We start from the raw sequence: 16,973 nt of genomic DNA, 5'->3' as shown, positions 1-16,973 counted from the left end.
TAATTGGTAAATATTATTAATTTTTATTTCATAAATCTATTCTGTATACCTCTAGCTAAGTCAGATTAGCGCCCCAACTTGTTAAGTCTGCTAATTAGCTCAGCCCAATTAATTTAATCAAGGAAGAATTTATGAGTGTTGATACTGTATGCGCTGTATGCGTAAGGTAGGGGAAAATAAAAAGGCAAGAGTTCCATCTTAATTGGAAAATATTATTAGTTTTTATTTCATAAATCTGTTCCTTGTACCTTTGGCCATGTCAGATTAGCGCCCCATTGTGTAACGTTTTCTAATGAGCTCAGCCCAATTAATCCAATTAGGGAAGAAATTGCGAATTCCGTACTGTTTATACGCTAATATGCATAATACATCATGCGTAGGGTATAGGCAAAAACTAAACAAACGAATTCCATCTAAGTTTGAAAATATTAATATTATTTATCTCATAAATGTGTTCCACATACCCATGGCTAAATCAATTTAGTACCTCGACGTGTTACCTTACCTAATTAGCTCAGCCCAACTAAATTAATAAAGAGAATCATTCATGAATTTCTTACTATACGTTGTATGAACACACGCGTAAGGTATGGGCAAATACAAAGCCAAGAGTTCCATCTTAATTGGTAAATATGATTAATTTTTATTTCATAAATCTATTCTTTATACCTCTAGCTACGTCAGATTAGCGCCCCAACTTGTTAAGTCTGCTAATTAGCTCAGCCCAATTAATTTAATCAAGGAAGAATTTACGAATGTTGATACTGTATGCGCTGTATGCGTAAGGTAGGGGAAAATACAAAGCCAAGAGTTCCATCTTAATTGGAAATTATTATTAATTTTTATTTCATAAATCTGTTCCTCACACCCATGGCTATATCAGATTAGCGCCCCAACTTGTTAAGACTGCTAATTAGCTCAGCCCAATTAAATTAATAAGGGAATAATTTACTAGTTTTTGTACTGTATAACGCTATTAATATGCTATACAAAGAACAAGCGTAAGGTTTGGGCAAATAAAAAGGCAAGAGTTCCATCTTAATTGGAAAATATTATTAATTTTTATTTCATAAATCTATTACTCATACCCCTGGCTATATCAGACTAGCGCCCCAACTTGATAAGTCAGCTAATTAGCTCAACCCAATTAAATTAATCAGGGAAGAAGTTACCAGTTTTTGTACTGTATATATACACTGTATATATACTTATAGATAACAAGCGCGTAAGTAATGGGCAATTACAAAGCCAAGAGTTCCATCTTAATTGGAAAATATTATTAATTTTTATTTCATAAATCTATTCCTCATACCCCTGGCTATATCAGATTAGCGCCCCAACTTGTTAAGTTTGCTAATTAGCTCAGCCCAATTAATTTAATCAGGGAAGAATTTACTAGTTTTTGTACTGTAAGATGTAGCCACTTGCACGAACTTGTTCTAATATATGAAAAAGACATGTTACCCCTTCACAGAGAGTTTGCAGACGGTTTTTGCAAAAAAAAAAAAATATGTAATAAAAAGCCTCTAAAATTAGCGAGGGAAAAATGGTCTAAAAGAGTCCGTCAGCCAGGTACTCAGGGAATATACCTAACGCCACCAACAAAAGAAATGAAATTTAAAGAAGGTCTTTCAACGAATACGACAAATACAAGAATAAACACTAAAACATGCTCCCAAACGTAAAAATGTCAGTGACCCCTCGCATGAACCAACACAGCCAATCATGACGAAAAAGCCTAAACACGAACACCGGCCATCACTTTTTCCAGTCGGCAAGGGCATATGTAACAACTCTGTTTCATGTTGGTGGGTATCATCAATCCAGGCTCTTTTTCCTGTTTACATAACAGTTCGTAGAACTGCAAGTCAAATTCCGAATTTAAACGCTTTCAAGCGTGAATTAATTCTTACTTTTGAAAAACTTAAAAACCAAGTGTGTCAAGCAGTTCCTTTCTATTCCGTTAAACAAAGTATTAGAACGTGTGCAAGATTTTGTTCAATAGATCCACTCCAACAGCAGGATGCAGCAGAATTTTTAACCTGTCATGAGGTTTGTAGCTTTTTCCATGATGCTGGTGTGTCGCCCTATATAATTAGTAAACAGACACGGCGATGTGATCGATGTAAAGACATTTCCACAGTCAATACAAGGACCCCAATTTTGCCAGTAACAGCAATGGACCAAATAATAGAATCTGGCATTGTAATAGAAACGGCTTGTGTAATGTTTGTAATCGGGGAGTAAGATATAACGAATCAGTAATAACCCTTGCACCTCAAATTGTCATTGTTCAATTAATGCGCTTTAGATGGGAAGACGGGAGAGCTTCAAAAGTATTGGACAATGTTTATGTGGAAGATGTAATTGATCTTACCCCACTTTGTGCAGATCAAACATCGAAATCCTTGTATCATTTAATATCAGTCGTGGTACACCGTGGAAACAGTGTTCAAAGTGGTCACTATGTTACTTATGTTAATGATCGCATTAAAGCCATTGGACCCTTTCGGTAAACAGTGTTGTCCAAGGCCCACACTTTGTGTACCACAACTTCTTTATCAAATAATAAACCTGTGAAAATTTAGGCTCAATCGGTCATCGGAGTCGGGAGAAAACAACGGAAAACCCACCCTTGTTTCCGCGCGTTTCGCCGTGCCATGACATGTGTTTTAAATAAATCCGTAATTCTCGTTAACGAGAATTTATATTGTTTTGCTGTTTTCTCAAAAAGTAAAGCATTTCATGGAATAATATTTCAAGAGAAGTCTTTCACCATTGCCTTCTGTAAACCCTGTAAGTTATTTGTAAATCTGTGAACTTTTTTTTTTTCTGAACCAAAAGGGTCCAATGGCTTTAACCAGAGAAAAATATTGTATGATGATCATGAAGTTGACCAAGTGACTGACCAAGAATTTCAACAATCTGTTGATGAAGGCGCCTACATCCTCATTTATGAAAAATGTCATGATTTAACCAAATATACTGATGAGCATGCAACAGATGGGGATTCGGCAACGCCTTCAGGTTCAAGTACCCAGCATCAAAACAATGACAACCGTAACAATGCTCCTCTTAACAGTAAACATTTCTCAGTTACACCAAACGAAAAAGTCTTTGTTGAAAATGTGTGGGGTTACATTGACGAAAGTATTGTACACAAAGATGCACTCAAATTAAAAACAAATAACGAAACTATTACTTTCTGCCATCTTGCCATACTCAATTTTCACATACCTAATACATTATTTCAAACCTTGCAGACGACTGGAACAGAATATGTAAGGGGATGGACGAGTAATTTTTTTGTTGATTTTTACCTCCAGCAGTTAGCCGACAGCAATGAGGTTACGTCAACCATTGGTGCACTTCTGTGTTCTGAAACACTGGCTATAGTTGATAGAAAAGAAAGTGTTTCAACTTACCGTTCAGTGAAGCGCAAATGTATACATAACAATCGGTGGTGCGATTTGATACTCTGTCCCCTTTTGAAGAGCAACCATTTTGTATTGTACGTCATAGATCAAAATAAACAATGCATTTTGTCTTATGATCCACTGCGTCCATCATTATTCACATCAATGCCAAAACACGCAAAAGCTTTTGCAGATTTTTTTTCTTCTGGTCTGAGCCTCGTTCACTGGGATAAACTACCAAATATCATACAACCTGGAGGCAAGGTAGCAATAACAAATTCTACGTCGGTTTCTCAAAATGATTTTTCCGCATGTGGTCTGTATTGCTGCGTTTTTGCTGAAGAGGTCGCTTTGGGAAAACGAAAGGTGAGACACATTGATACAAGTGAAGAACTTGATGTTTGGTCAAAGTTTTCATAATTAGTGATCAAATCAAACACAATATGCTTTTTAATTAATCAAATATTATGTAACAAGATAGTCTCGCTCTTGTAATTACCCATTCCATACGCAGCATGTGCTAGCGTATACTGAATAAATATGTGAAATCGTCTCTCGATTAACATGATAACTTGTTTCTACTTAAGCTGGAACTCTTATTTGCCCATACCTTAGTAGGCATGTATTTAATAAAGAATATTAGCCCACGCAGTAGGAATTTGTGAGGTATTAATTTGGCTGAGCTAATTAACCAATGTTACATGGTATATAGGGTGACTGGTCGAATATTAGCTCCCCTCGGTATGGAAATTGAAAAACTAGTTTGTCAACTTCCAATACCTCGGGAAGCTATTATCGACTAGTCACCCTCAAACCATATAGAGCAAGTTCAATCAACAGACTAAAGTTGACTACTGTTGACCATTTGGCGATTTCGCCTGTTTGTAAATCTTCAATCTATTAAATAAATTTTGCTGAGCTAATTAGCCAATGTTACATGGTTTATTTAGGGTGACTAGTCGATTAGTAGAACATTGACTATAGTGGTTGAAAAATGGTCGCTGATCGAACTTGCTCCATGTTATCTTTGTATAGTACATACCTCATACATATTCATGACCTAGAGTCGAGTTCTCATTGGTCCATTCATAACCACGTGCCAGGTGTTAATTTTGCTAATTACCAAGCGGTACGTGAGTATTCACGCAAGTGGTAGATGCGCATGACAAGTAATAGCTCCCCGGGAGCTATTCTACTTGTCATGCGCACTACCATTGCGCGACGTCATCCCTGGGCGATATTGATCGTGGCACCGTTTGTATACACGCGCACGAACAGCGCTCTCTAAGCGACATCCAACACATGAACAAACTTATAATGTGCATTTTGTTTCAAAGTCATCATTTTCTCTTGCACAAAACTCATGTTCCGGTAACTGAATATGTACGAAGTATAGTAAAACAAATAACATGATTTATTTCAGGTGACTAGTCGACGAGAGGCCCCCGAGGTATTGGGTAAACTTCCTATACCTATAGGGGAGCTAATATCGACTAGTCACCGTCAAACCATGTTTTGTATATAACAGCCAGGGGTGTGTGTTACAGATTTATGGATTAAAAAATTGTACCTTCTTTCTATTAAAAGATGGAACCATTGGCTTTGTATTTGCCCATTATGTTACACACGTATTAAGCATGGCGAATTAGAGCATACAATAGGAAATTCGTGTTGTGAATTTAATTGGGTTGAGCTAAGTAGCCGATGATTAACACGTATGAGCACTAATCTGATATTGGTTTCAGATTTATGGATTAAAACATTGTACTATTTTTCAATGAAGATGGAACCATTGGCTTTGTATTCGCCCATACCTTAAGCATGTATTTATGTATAGGCAAAGAGCACATGCAGTAAAGTATGAAGTTCGTTAATTATAGACTTGTTTACATTAATTGGGCTGATTTCTGATCAGAGTTGTGAAAAGATTTGAGAAATAAAACATGATTATATTTTCTAAAGAAGATGGAACTCTTGCCTTTGTAATTACCCATTTAATACACAGCTTGCAGCTTGTATTAGCCCAAAGAGTAGAAAATTCGTAATTTTTCCTCTTGACTAAATTAATTGGGCTGAGCTAATTAGCAGACTTAACAAGTTGGGGCGCTAGTCTGATATAGCCAGGGGTATGAGGAATAGATTTATGAAATAAAAATTAATAATATTTCCTAATTAAGATGGAACTCTTGGCTTTGTAATTGCCCCTTACTTACGCGCTTGTTATCTATAAGTATATACAGCGTATATATACAGTACAAAAACTCGTAAATTCTTCCCTTATTAAATTAATTGGGCTGAACTAATTAGAAGACCTAACACATTGGGGCGCCGGGCTTATATAGCCAGGGGTATGAGGAACAGATTTATGAAATAAAAATTAATAATATTGTCCAATTAATATGGAACTCTTGGCTTTGTAATTGCCCGTACCTATACACTTGTTCTTTGCATATCATATAAACAGCGTAAAAAGTAGAAAAACTCGTAAATTCTTCCCTTATTAAATTAATTGGGCTGAACTAATTAGAAGACTTAACACATTGGGGCGCCGGGCTTATATAGCCAGGGGTATGAGGAACAGATTTATGAAATAAAAATTTATAATATTGTCCAATTAATATGGAACTCTTGGCTTTGTAATTGCCCGTACCTATACACTTGTTCTTTGCATATCATATAAACAGCGTAAAAAGTAGAAAAACTCGTAAATTCTTCCCTTATTAAATTAATTGGGCTGAACTAATTAGAAGACTTAACACATTGGGGCGCCGGGCTTATATAGCCAGGGGTATGAGGAACAGATTTATGAAATAAAAATTAATAATATTTTCAAATTAAGATGGAACTCTTGGCTTTGTAATTGCCCATATCTTACGCTTGTTCTTTGTGTATAGCATAATGTACAGCGTAAAAAGTAAAAAAACTCGTACATTCTTCCCTTATTAAATTCATTGGGCTGAGCTAATTAAAAGACTTAACACATTGGGGCGCCGGGCTTATATAGCCAGGGGTATGAGGAACAGATTTATGAAATAAAAATTAATAATATTTTCCAATTAAGATGGAACTCTTGGCTTTGTAATTGCCCATATCTTACGCTTGTTCTTTGTGTATAGCATAATGTACAGCGTAAAAAGTAGAAAAACTCGTAAATTCTTCCCTTATTAAATTAATTGGGCTGAACTAATTAGAAGACCTAACACATTGGGGCGCCGGGCTTATATAGCCAGGGGTATGAGGAACAGATTTATGAAATAAAAATTAATAATATTTTCCAATTAAGATGGAACTCTTGGCTTTGTAATTTCCCGTATCTTACGCTTGTTCTTTGTGTATAGCGTAATGTACAGCGTAAAAAGTAGAAAAACTCGTAAATTCTTCCCTTATTAAATCAATTGGGCTGAACTAATTAGAAGACTTAACACATTGGGGCGCCAGGCTTATATAGCCAGGGGTATGAGGAACAGATTTATGAAATAAAAATTAATAATTGTTGCTAATTAAGATGGAACTCTTGGCTTTGTATATGCCCGTACCTATACGCTTGTTCTTTGCATAGCATATAAACAGCGTATTGAGTACAAAAACTAGCAAGTTCTTCCCTTATTAAATTAATTGGGCTGAGCTAATTAGCAGACTTAACACATTGGGGCGCCGGGCTCATATAGCCAGGGGTATGAGGAACAGATTTATGAAATAAAAATTAATAATTTTTGCTAATTAAGATGGAACTCTTGGCTTTGTATATGCCCGTACCTATACGCTTGTTCTTTGCATAGCATATAAACAGCGTATAGAGTACAAAAACTAGCAAGTTCTTCCCTTATTAAATTAATTGGGCTGAGCTAATTAGCAGACTTAACACATTGGGGCGCCGGGCTTATATAGCCAGGGGTATGAGGAACAGATTTATGAAATAAAAATTAATAATATTTTCCAATTAAGATGGAACTCTTGGCTTTGTAATTGCCCGTATCTTACGCTTGTTCTTTGTGTATAGCATAATGTACAGCGTAAAAAGTAGAAAAACTCGTAAATTCTTCCCTTATTAAATTAATTGGGCTGAACTAATTAGAAGACTTAACACATTGGGGCGCCGGGCTTATATAGCCAGGGGTATGAGGAACAGATTTATGAAATAAAAATTAATAATATTTTCCAATTAAGATGGAACTCTTGGCTTTGTAATTGCCCATATCTTACGCTTGTTCTTTGTGTATAGCATAATGTACAGCGTAAAAAGTAAAAAAACTCGTACATTCTTCCCTTATTAAATTCATTGGGCTGAGCTAATTAAAAGACTTAACACATTGGGGCGCCGGGCTTATATAGCCAGGGGTATGAGGAACAGATTTATGAAATAAAAATTAATAATATTTTCCAATTAAGATGGAACTCTTGGCTTTGTAATTGCCCATATCTTACGCTTGTTCTTTGTGTATAGCATAATGTACAGCGTAAAAAGTAGAAAAACTCGTAAATTCTTCCCTTATTAAATCAATTGGGCTGAACTAATTAGAAGACTTAACACATTGGGGCGCCAGGCTTATATAGCCAGGGGTATGAGGAACAGATTTATGAAATAAAAATTAATAAATTTTTCCAATTAAGATGGAACTCTTGGCTTTGTAATTGCCCATACCTTACGCATACAGCGCATACAGTACAAAAATTCGTATATTCTTCATTGACTAAATTAATTGGGCTAAGCTAATTAGCAGACTTCAAACACTGGGGCGCTAATCTGATATAGCCAGGGGTATGAGGAATAAATTTATGAAATAAATATTAATAATATTGCCCAATTAAGATGGAACTCTTGGCTTTGAATCTACCCATACCTTACGCGTGTACAATCCTCCCGCACTGTCTTCGACGGGTAATGACGGTCGTTGACAGTTATATCGAAATTTGGTGCTAGCACCAAATTTTTTTGCCATCACCAAATTTGGTGTTGGGCCCAAATTTGGTGCTCACTTCAGTCTGGTGTCAGCATAGCATCTTTGCCAGCGCGCAAACACATTGCGAACGTGACCTAGACCACAGAAACTTAGAACTAGAGTGTGGAGCAGTTTTATGTTCCTCAAAAAAACAATATAATGTAAGTATTTTAATGAGTGAATTTGTAATCTTGTGGGTTCTTGGTTGAAGTACATTTGTAGATGATATTTTTAAGTGGGATTTTATTTATTTGGGTTTTTTTTTTTTTTACTCTTTTATAGAATTCAGTTTTTAAAAAACATAGAAAATAGACAAAAGTTTAGATGACAGAATGTCACTTCACTGCTTGGTGCATTTTGTTGATTGGTTGGTTCGGAAGTTCGGTGGGTGCAGGTTGGTCCACCTGGTATGTTTACCGTACCCACCCCCCCCCCCCCCTGGCCACTCTGTTCTGCCCCAACCAACTTGACAATCACCCTATTTTGGGGACTGGTCCAACTTGAATTGAGTTGGGGCACTCTCGCAAAAAACTTACTAGGGACTGCAGCAGTACCAGTAGTGTCGCAGTAAATACAAGGCATGGTTTGGTAGCCCCATAAATCAGTCCAATCCACTCCGTATCCTTGGATGGATACAGAGTGGATTGGACCGATTTATGGGGCTAGGTTATTGGTAGCGGTACAGCACACTGGACTCGCTCTCCGCTTCTATTCTAACTTGGCCCTATGGCTAGCATGTACTGTAGTCTATATGCCTCCCTGTTCTCTCCAGCACTGAGGCTGAGCATGTGGTGAAATCGTTATTCATAGAAACCTCGGTTGTTATGCCGATAGTTTCCCCCAGTTGTGGTCACTTAACGAAACACATTGTGGAAAGCACATAAAAACTACATCTACGCCATAATGTATGCTGAGAAGTCTTTTGGTCAATGCAGTATTCTTTACTCTCAGACAGAGCAGAGCCAAGTGGAACGTGAATCAGCAACAAGCAGTGCGGAGTAAAACTGCCCGCTAAAGCAACACAAAAAGACAAGTGAAGACTGCTACATCAGTGGTTTTCAAACTGTTGTTCATAAAATTGACTTTCAAGAAAAAAATAGATCTGTACAAATTGTTACACTGTTCAAAAACCAGGTCTGATGCTTCATTGTTGAAAATGCAAGGGCACCGAGGCATTCTCTCCTTGGTAAAGGGCTCTATTTGAACATTGTATATTTTGTAAATTTTTGCAAACAACAAATTTGAATTTTCCTCTTTAATCACTGATTGTCAAATATAGCTCCAAAAATGAAAAAGGTTCGATATCTTGATCGGAAGTTAGTGCGGAACATTCTCCGCCACACCGAGACTCATAACCGTCTTCAGGAGGAAGATGGAATGTGGCAAAATAGAAGACAAGAGTCTTCAAGACGCAGGACTGGGGGTCGTCCTCCTCCTCAACGACAGAGAGATCGTCCAAGGCAGATGGGTGGAAGGTATGAAATTTTGGTTATTAAGCCAAGTAAAAACAAAATTCCAGTTGATCGTCCAGGTGTTTCCAAAAAGAGGAGGATAAGGGCCTTTTTATTTAATATGTCTTATTTCTTACAAAGGCAGCCGCCAAGAATTTTCATTCTAATTGGCCATCAACTCTTCAGTTTAAAGTCATCACTTACTTAATGTAGCTAATGATTAGTATTAAGTTAATTGAGAAATACACAGAAATTGTTTAAGATTTTTTTTTTTAAACAAGTGTAAAATAAAAAATAGTAAAAAAAAAGGATGCGCCCTCAAAAAAAAAGGATGCGGGAGGGGACGATCAACTGGTAATTTATTTTTACTTGGCCTTACACAGGGCTTGATTTTTACACTGGACGGTGGACTGAGGCTAGTGATTTTAGCGTCGGGCTAGTAAACTCATGACCGGACAAGTCCAGTGGTCTTGTTGTTTTCAACTGAATATTAATATCTCACTGTGAAATCAAAACCAAATTATGTTCAAATGTTGTCATTAGAGATTAGCAGGCTACTGCTAGACATACTGAGCTGGCAGTGAGCAGGCTGGTGCTATGGGCCCCTACTCATGGAATTTGTTCCCGTGGCAGACTACAAACCACCTATGTGGATACCTGGTGCCGGGACACTGACCTGCAACGGGAGGAGCTTTGACAGCAATTGGAGACCAACGTGTTTGGAGGGCCATCATCAGATGCTCCGTATAGACCTTTCTTTTGCAATGCACGGCCCAAGTTTTTGCCAACCCAAGTTGGAAAACTATGGAAAGCCATAAATGCATATCAAAAACTGATCGCTACTGTTTGTAACAATGTACACAAATACTCAAACATTGTGTGATTTTGTTGAAAACAAAACAACTAATTATGCGAGGTATTATATTTAATTGAAGGTTCGCAGAAAATGTTGAATTTGTTTGAAGCTTCTGTTAGTATGATTGAGTGTTTTACTCACATTCGGCCGGTCATGTCAACCAAGGCGGTTTGTTTATCAACAAAAGAAAGGTCTGTTAAATGAATGAAAGCCGATCCACCATTTTATCTGTAGGTCAGCCCTTGTGCTCCATGTCCTTTTTAATTTGTTGTTTCCAATGGCCAAAATATAACGTCTGAAATAAAAATTCTTTGATTTTCAGACTTGCTATAAATCCTAGATTCAGACGACGACAGGAAGAGGATATGATGAAGAGGAGAATCCGAGGTATCAACTCTGGCGCTCGAGGGGACTCCAGGGAACACAGACCGATGGAGAGAGAACAGAATAGAAATATCTACAGAGCAGAACTTGGAAATCAAGAAAAGTATGACCTCATTCTCTTCTCAATTTGTATAAAGGTCGAGTCACACTGCAGCGATAACAAAAACGATAACGATCACGACGCAAAGAGAACGCATTCTATTGGTTGAATGAGCGTGTGCATATTCTGCGTGGGGCAATTCAACCGATAGAATGCCTTCTCTTTGCGTCATGATCATTTTCATTTTCACAGCAGTGTGACTCGGCCTTGAGTGTAATGACTCATGGTCGAGCGGTTTTGATACCTTTTGTAGATCAATATTTTGGCCATGACATGAATCTCCACTCATTGTGAATAAAGATGTACATAATTATGTAAAATAATGTAATATCTGTAGAAGTTTTAGCTTTATAAATCATCAATTATTTGAGAAAAAAAGTGAACATCACAGAGCAATGTTTTCACAGAGAGTCGCGTTAATCCATTGCACATGCTTTAACAAAACTTTGTCTCACCAAAAAGACAATTATTTTTGTTTTACTTGTTTCTCAAAAACTAGAGCAACTCGGCAAGTAATATTTTGAGAAAAGCTTTATACCATCCTTATCTTTAAACCATGTACAGTAAGTTTAATGTAAATCTGTGGATCTTTGTGTACAGGAAGTACCCAAACCCTTTAGCATGTTGCATTTTTATTAAACCAGAGTTGCCGTGTTGTGGCTGAGCGGATAAGAACACCAAACTTATGCTATGATGTTTTTGATCAGCAGAGTGTGGGTTCAAGTCCCATTTGTGACACGTGTGTCATTAAGCAAGACACTTAAACCATTTAGTGTTGCTTTCTTTTTAAATGGGATGTGGTGTCGAGTCCCGGCCATGAGACTTGTGTCCTTAACCAAACCCTTTACCACTTTTTATCTGTTTATCTGTTTATATATTTTTGTTGTGGTTCTTATTTGTACATTCAGTTTATGCTTTCATATGTAGTTTCATGTATTTTATTGCAGTGGTTTTTACCACTTTTACTGCTGATTGTCATTCATCAAAAAATCTTTATATTTTTTAATAATTGTATATAATCAATTTCTAGCCCTAACCGTTATTGTTTTTATATGGAGCTGGCCAACTAATGTAATTGCCTAAATGAAGTTTTTTAAATGAATTGAAATAATTTTAAATTGTCTGATTTAGGCCTATACCTGTATATCCGTGGCCGAGCGGATAAGAGCACCAAACTCAGGCTCTACTCTACTGTTTCTGTTCAGCAGAGTGTGGGTTCAAATCCAGTTCATGACACTTGTGTCATTGTGCAAGACACTTAACTATAATTGCTTCTCTCCACCCAGGGGTAAATGGGTACATGTGAGGGCAGAGATGGTTCTTGTGATTGATTTAGCTTAGTGCGCTACATACTTCGCAGGGAGCTGAGATGGTTTAAGGAATGAAAAGGCCCATGTAAAGTTGTTGCAAGCGCTTTGAGAGATGGTCTATAAAGCGCTATTTAAAAACCGATTATTATATTATTTTTTTATTATTTACTGTTATCCAGGTGGGGCCATACAGGTTTCATGGAGTTATATCCAGAGGATTTCATCAATAAAGATTCTATGGATGAGATGAGTAACGGAGAAGAGAATGCAAGAGAGATAAAGAAGAGGTTGAAGAAGAAAAGAACAAGGTAGGTCAAATCTTAACGGCACTGGACACTATTGGTAAATCCTCAAAACAATTGTTAGCAATAAAACTTACTTGGTAATGCGCAATGGAGAGCTGTTGATAGTTTAACAAATTGTGAGAAACGGCTCCCTCTGAAGTAATGTAGTTTTTTAGAAAGAAGTAATTTCTCACTGAAATATTTGAATTGAATTTGAGACCTCAGCTGAGGTCTCAAAATCAAGCATCTGAAAGCACACAACCTGTACGACAAGACTGTTTTTCCTCCATTCTTATCTCGCAACTTCGATGACCAATTGAGTTCAAATTGTCACATATTTGTTATTTTATGCATGTTGAGATACGCCAAGTGAGAAGAGACTTGGCTTTGACAAATACCCACAGTGTATTTAAAGAAGAACACACTAACAGTCATTGCTTTCAACTACAAGAGCTTCTTCCATTTGTTGTGGTCAAAGATCATTCTCTTACGCTGCTCCACTTCTTTGCAATGTTCTTCCTAGTATAAACGCCAAGCTTAGTTCTTTTACGTCTCTGAAAAAAAACTATTTTGTTTGAAGCTGCTTATTTGTAATCTGCTTACTTGTAAATGTGTCTTTCATTCATTGTATAAGCTTTGTAATGCATTACCGTTGCATAATTGTCTCTTTGAAATGTTAAAAAACCCATGGATCTTTTTAATGTCGTATTTTTGTGTTTTTATAGTGCTTGTTCTTTTGTGTCTTTTGTTTGTCTATTTTTGTAAGGTTGCCTTGTAGATTCTTAACATAGGTAGGGTTTAGAGGCACCTGTCTCCTGAAAAGATCAAAACATTATAAATACCAGCAGGGATAGGCCTAATGTATTTTAAATAAATAACTTTTAGTTCTCTGTTGGCGGGACACACATCCCCACCAGGGCTCGCCCTTAACACTAGCCCAACGTACATTGTCTAGTAAAAACTGCAACCGGTTTGTAAAACACCATCTCTCAACTTGCTCTGAAAGCTACGAAAAACTATGCAACCTACTTGTTTAAAATTCTCATATTTCTTCCATACAGATGTGAATAACACATTTTTTTAATGATATTTGGAAAACAACTCTGTGCTGTTATTATTACACCGTTCACGCTTTTACTATGATGGAAAAGTGACCGAGAGCATGGCCAATCACGGACCAATCATGGGCCAAATGCTGGAGGATCTCCATGGGCGTGGTTTGGTCGGGTTGAGATCTCCCAGGTCGGGAAGATGCATTCTCTCCCAACGCTTACTTTGAACATGTTCAAAATAAGCGTAGCATTATTGCCGGTGATTTTGACGGTGATTGTGCCCCGACTTGATAGATCGCGGTGATTGACATGGTGATCGGCGTAGGGCTGTGTGAACAGGGTAATATATCAAATAGGATACTAATGCCACAAAATATTCCTTTTAACCAGTCTTCTGTTTTTTTGTTTGTTATCATTTTGTGTTGATTCAGCGTCAGTGACAAAGAGCAGACGCCACGTAAGAAGAGGAAATCAGGCGAGACCTCCTCCTCCTCCAGCTCCCATTCATCTTCAGATTCTTCAGACTCTGACTCGTCCTCCTCTAGCAGTTCATCAAACTCTTCCCCCGAGCCAAAGCAAAAATCTTCCCCACAAAGACGAGCGAAACATCACTCAGCAAAAGCAGAGTCAAAACTAAAAAAGGACCACAGAAGGGCGCCCTCTATTGACAGGAAGGACCATAGAAGGAAGCCCTCTATTGACAGGAAGGACCATAGAAGGAAGCCCTCTATTGACAGGAAGGACCATAGAAGGATGCCCTCTATTGACAGGAAGGACCATAGAAGGACGTCCTCTATTGACAGGACAGTAGTGAGAGAAGGGTTGAAGCGTCATAGAAGACTGCCCTCTGGAGACAAGGAAGTGTCAGGTTCGAGGAGGAGGAATGGCACGGCGGATGAGAGAGAGACTGAGATAAAACAGAGACGAGATAAAGATCATGAGAAACAAAAAGCCATCAAGAAAGAGGAGCGAAGGAGGAAAAATGATAAGCATCTGGCTTTAGACGGCAAGAAGGAGCGACACAAGTCGGAAAAACATCGGCCGAAGGAGATGAGAGACCAGGAGAACGGGATCAAGGCAAAAAATAAGGAACATAATCATGATTCGAAAAAGAGAAAAGACTTCAAACATGAGCGTCTGGAAGTAAATGACCGAGATCTTGAAAAGAGAAAAAAATCCAAGAAGCAGAAAGATTCATCATCAATCAGGGATAGGACTCGTGATTCCGGATCGAAATCAAACAAAAGACTCCACTCTGAGAAAAAAGAAAAGACGTCTGAGGAGGACAAAGAGCAGCGCCGTCACAAACACCGCAAGTCTTCAGAAAAGGAGAGGAAGGAACACCATAGAAACAGGAAGGAAGACGGGCATGGGAGGAGGAAGTGAGGGATGTTTGTGGAGTGATTCGGTGTCCTTCTGTGAATTCCCTGTGGATGTGGCGAAAGGGAAAGAACAAGTTGGAGATATACTAATTTTGCTTTACCCATATATACATGTACACCGATGTGTGTTAGCACTGTATAACCAATACTTTACTGACCTCCGAGAAGAAAAATCAAAGGCAAACTACTTGGTTGGGATTCAAACCCCAAACCTTTGCAACTCCAGAGCAGTGTCTCACCAACTAGACTTTTTTTCTCAGAGCTTGAGAAAGTAGTGTACACTGCTAACACATGTGTATTGTATGGGTAAAACCAAAATTAGTGTTCTTTATCTCCGATGCAAATTTCCATCTATCTACATATTAGAGATAGAGATAGTATAGAAAGAAAGACTCGATGGGATGAAGTGAGCACTCTTCCTGATCAATTTTTTTATTTTTATGGACCATTAGAAAAAGACGAAAGACTGATGTCAAAAACAAAAGTTTATTTTGTATAATTTGAAAGCTGCTTGGCTTTAAATTCTATCTATATGTTTTTATTAAAAGTACTATGTTTTTTTTTACTGTTCGCAAAGATAGTCCAAAATTTGAGGAAAAACGTGTGACAATTTGTGCGGTCAGGTTGGTGTCTTTCCTCGCCTTCCACCTGTAGGACCCCGGTTCTAGTCCAACCGGGGCCAGCAGGCCTGTAAGCTTTGTTTTTCAAAGGGCAAAGGCACCAAGGCTTTTTCTCCTTGGTAAAGGGCAATCTATGAGGAAATTGTAAATTTCTACTGGAGCATTTCAAAGGCATCATTGCAATTACCAGGGCCCAATTTCATAGCTCTGCTTACCGTCGAATTCTGCGCTTACAATCACGATTCCCCGCTGTCGTAACGTGAGTACGCATCTGAGAAGCCAAAATTCACCGCTAACCCGTGAAATACGCTCTCCGTAAGCACAGAATTCCCTGCTTCTGTAAGCGCTGATTCTGTTCTTACCGTAAGCAGAGCAATGGAATTGGGCCCTGGGGGACATAGAGGTAACCGGCTTTGTTGCCTCCATGAAGTATCAGTCCTGTACGATGTGGAGTGGGTTTTCAGTCCCTACCTGACTGTATGGGTTTTCCCTGGAAAAATTCTCTGGGGTTTTTCCTCCCACATCTAAAACTAAAACTTCTTCACTGTGCTCTCCTCATGGGGTTCTTGGTCAAAGTAGTGGTTAATGTTTAGTTTTCTGAGAAAACCTTTGTTTCACAACATGAATTAATACATAAATAAATACAAGTCCGAAAGACTATCCTTGAATTAATTGAAACAATTAAAAGGGATCAGACATCAGATTGTCAGACAGGTTGGTAATTGTCAAAGACCAGTCTTCTCACTTGGTGGTATCCCAACATGTGCATAAAAAATAAAAAAAAAGTGAAAATTTGAGCTCAATTGGTCACCTAAGTTGCAAGAAAGAACCTATGGAATACAAATGTACTTACTCCGGTGTCAGATGCAATTGTGTCCGCCATGCAAACTGTCCGCTCCAGACACTTTTACATATGCAATCGTGTCCGGGCTATGCAAAAATCGTCCGGCGGACATGTACATGACTGTTCATGTACAGTATGTACTTGCGGAAGCGGGCGTGCATGCACTGAACTTACGCATATGTAGCATGAATGTTCACATAATTATTTTATGATTGCAGCGAATGCTAAGCGGCCGAACATTCATGACATGCACTTAGCTTGTAAAAAAATGTCGAGCGTGTTCTGTCGACCAAGACATTTTTACTTCAAGGACGGTTTTGCACAGGGGCGGACA

The 16,973-nt window shown here is 38.0% G+C and overlaps 1 protein-coding gene across 2 annotated transcripts; it reads left to right on the top strand.

The window, feature by feature from the left end:
• The first annotated feature begins 8,418 nt into the window (after nucleotides 1–8,418).
• Nucleotides 8,419–15,950, top strand: LOC117301272 (uncharacterized protein NKAPD1-like). Of its 2 annotated transcripts, XM_033785154.1 has the most exons (5): nucleotides 8,419–8,517; nucleotides 9,636–9,831; nucleotides 10,986–11,150; nucleotides 12,637–12,765; nucleotides 14,225–15,950. In XM_033785154.1, exons 2-5 carry the CDS (start codon nucleotides 9,644–9,646, stop codon nucleotides 15,177–15,179), a joined length of 1,437 nt encoding a protein of 478 aa, XP_033641045.1. In that variant the 5' UTR covers nucleotides 8,419–8,517; nucleotides 9,636–9,643; the 3' UTR covers nucleotides 15,180–15,950. The 2 variants fall into 2 exon arrangements, with proteins under 2 accessions (XP_033641045.1, XP_033641046.1); XM_033785155.1 differs by lacking the exon at nucleotides 9,636–9,831.
• Nucleotides 15,951–16,973: the final 1,023 nt, after the last annotated feature.

This window comes from Asterias rubens, chromosome 17 (genome assembly GCF_902459465.1).
Source record: "Asterias rubens chromosome 17, eAstRub1.3, whole genome shotgun sequence".
NCBI lineage: Eukaryota > Metazoa > Echinodermata > Asteroidea > Forcipulatida > Asteriidae > Asterias > Asterias rubens.
This window is presented reverse-complemented; position numbering and strand designations above follow the sequence as displayed.

Excerpts from the sequence above, each read along its gene's own strand:
- LOC117301272 (XM_033785154.1), top strand. The coding sequence starts at position 9,644 with ATGAAAAAGGTTCGATATCTTGATCGGAAGTTAGTGCGGAACATTCTC. Across the intron at positions 9,832-10,985 it reads CCAAGGCAGATGGGTGGAAG|ACTTGCTATAAATCCTAGAT; the intron begins GTATGAAATTTT and ends TTTGATTTTCAG. Across the intron at positions 11,151-12,636 it reads GAACTTGGAAATCAAGAAAA|GTGGGGCCATACAGGTTTCA; the intron begins GTATGACCTCAT and ends ACTGTTATCCAG.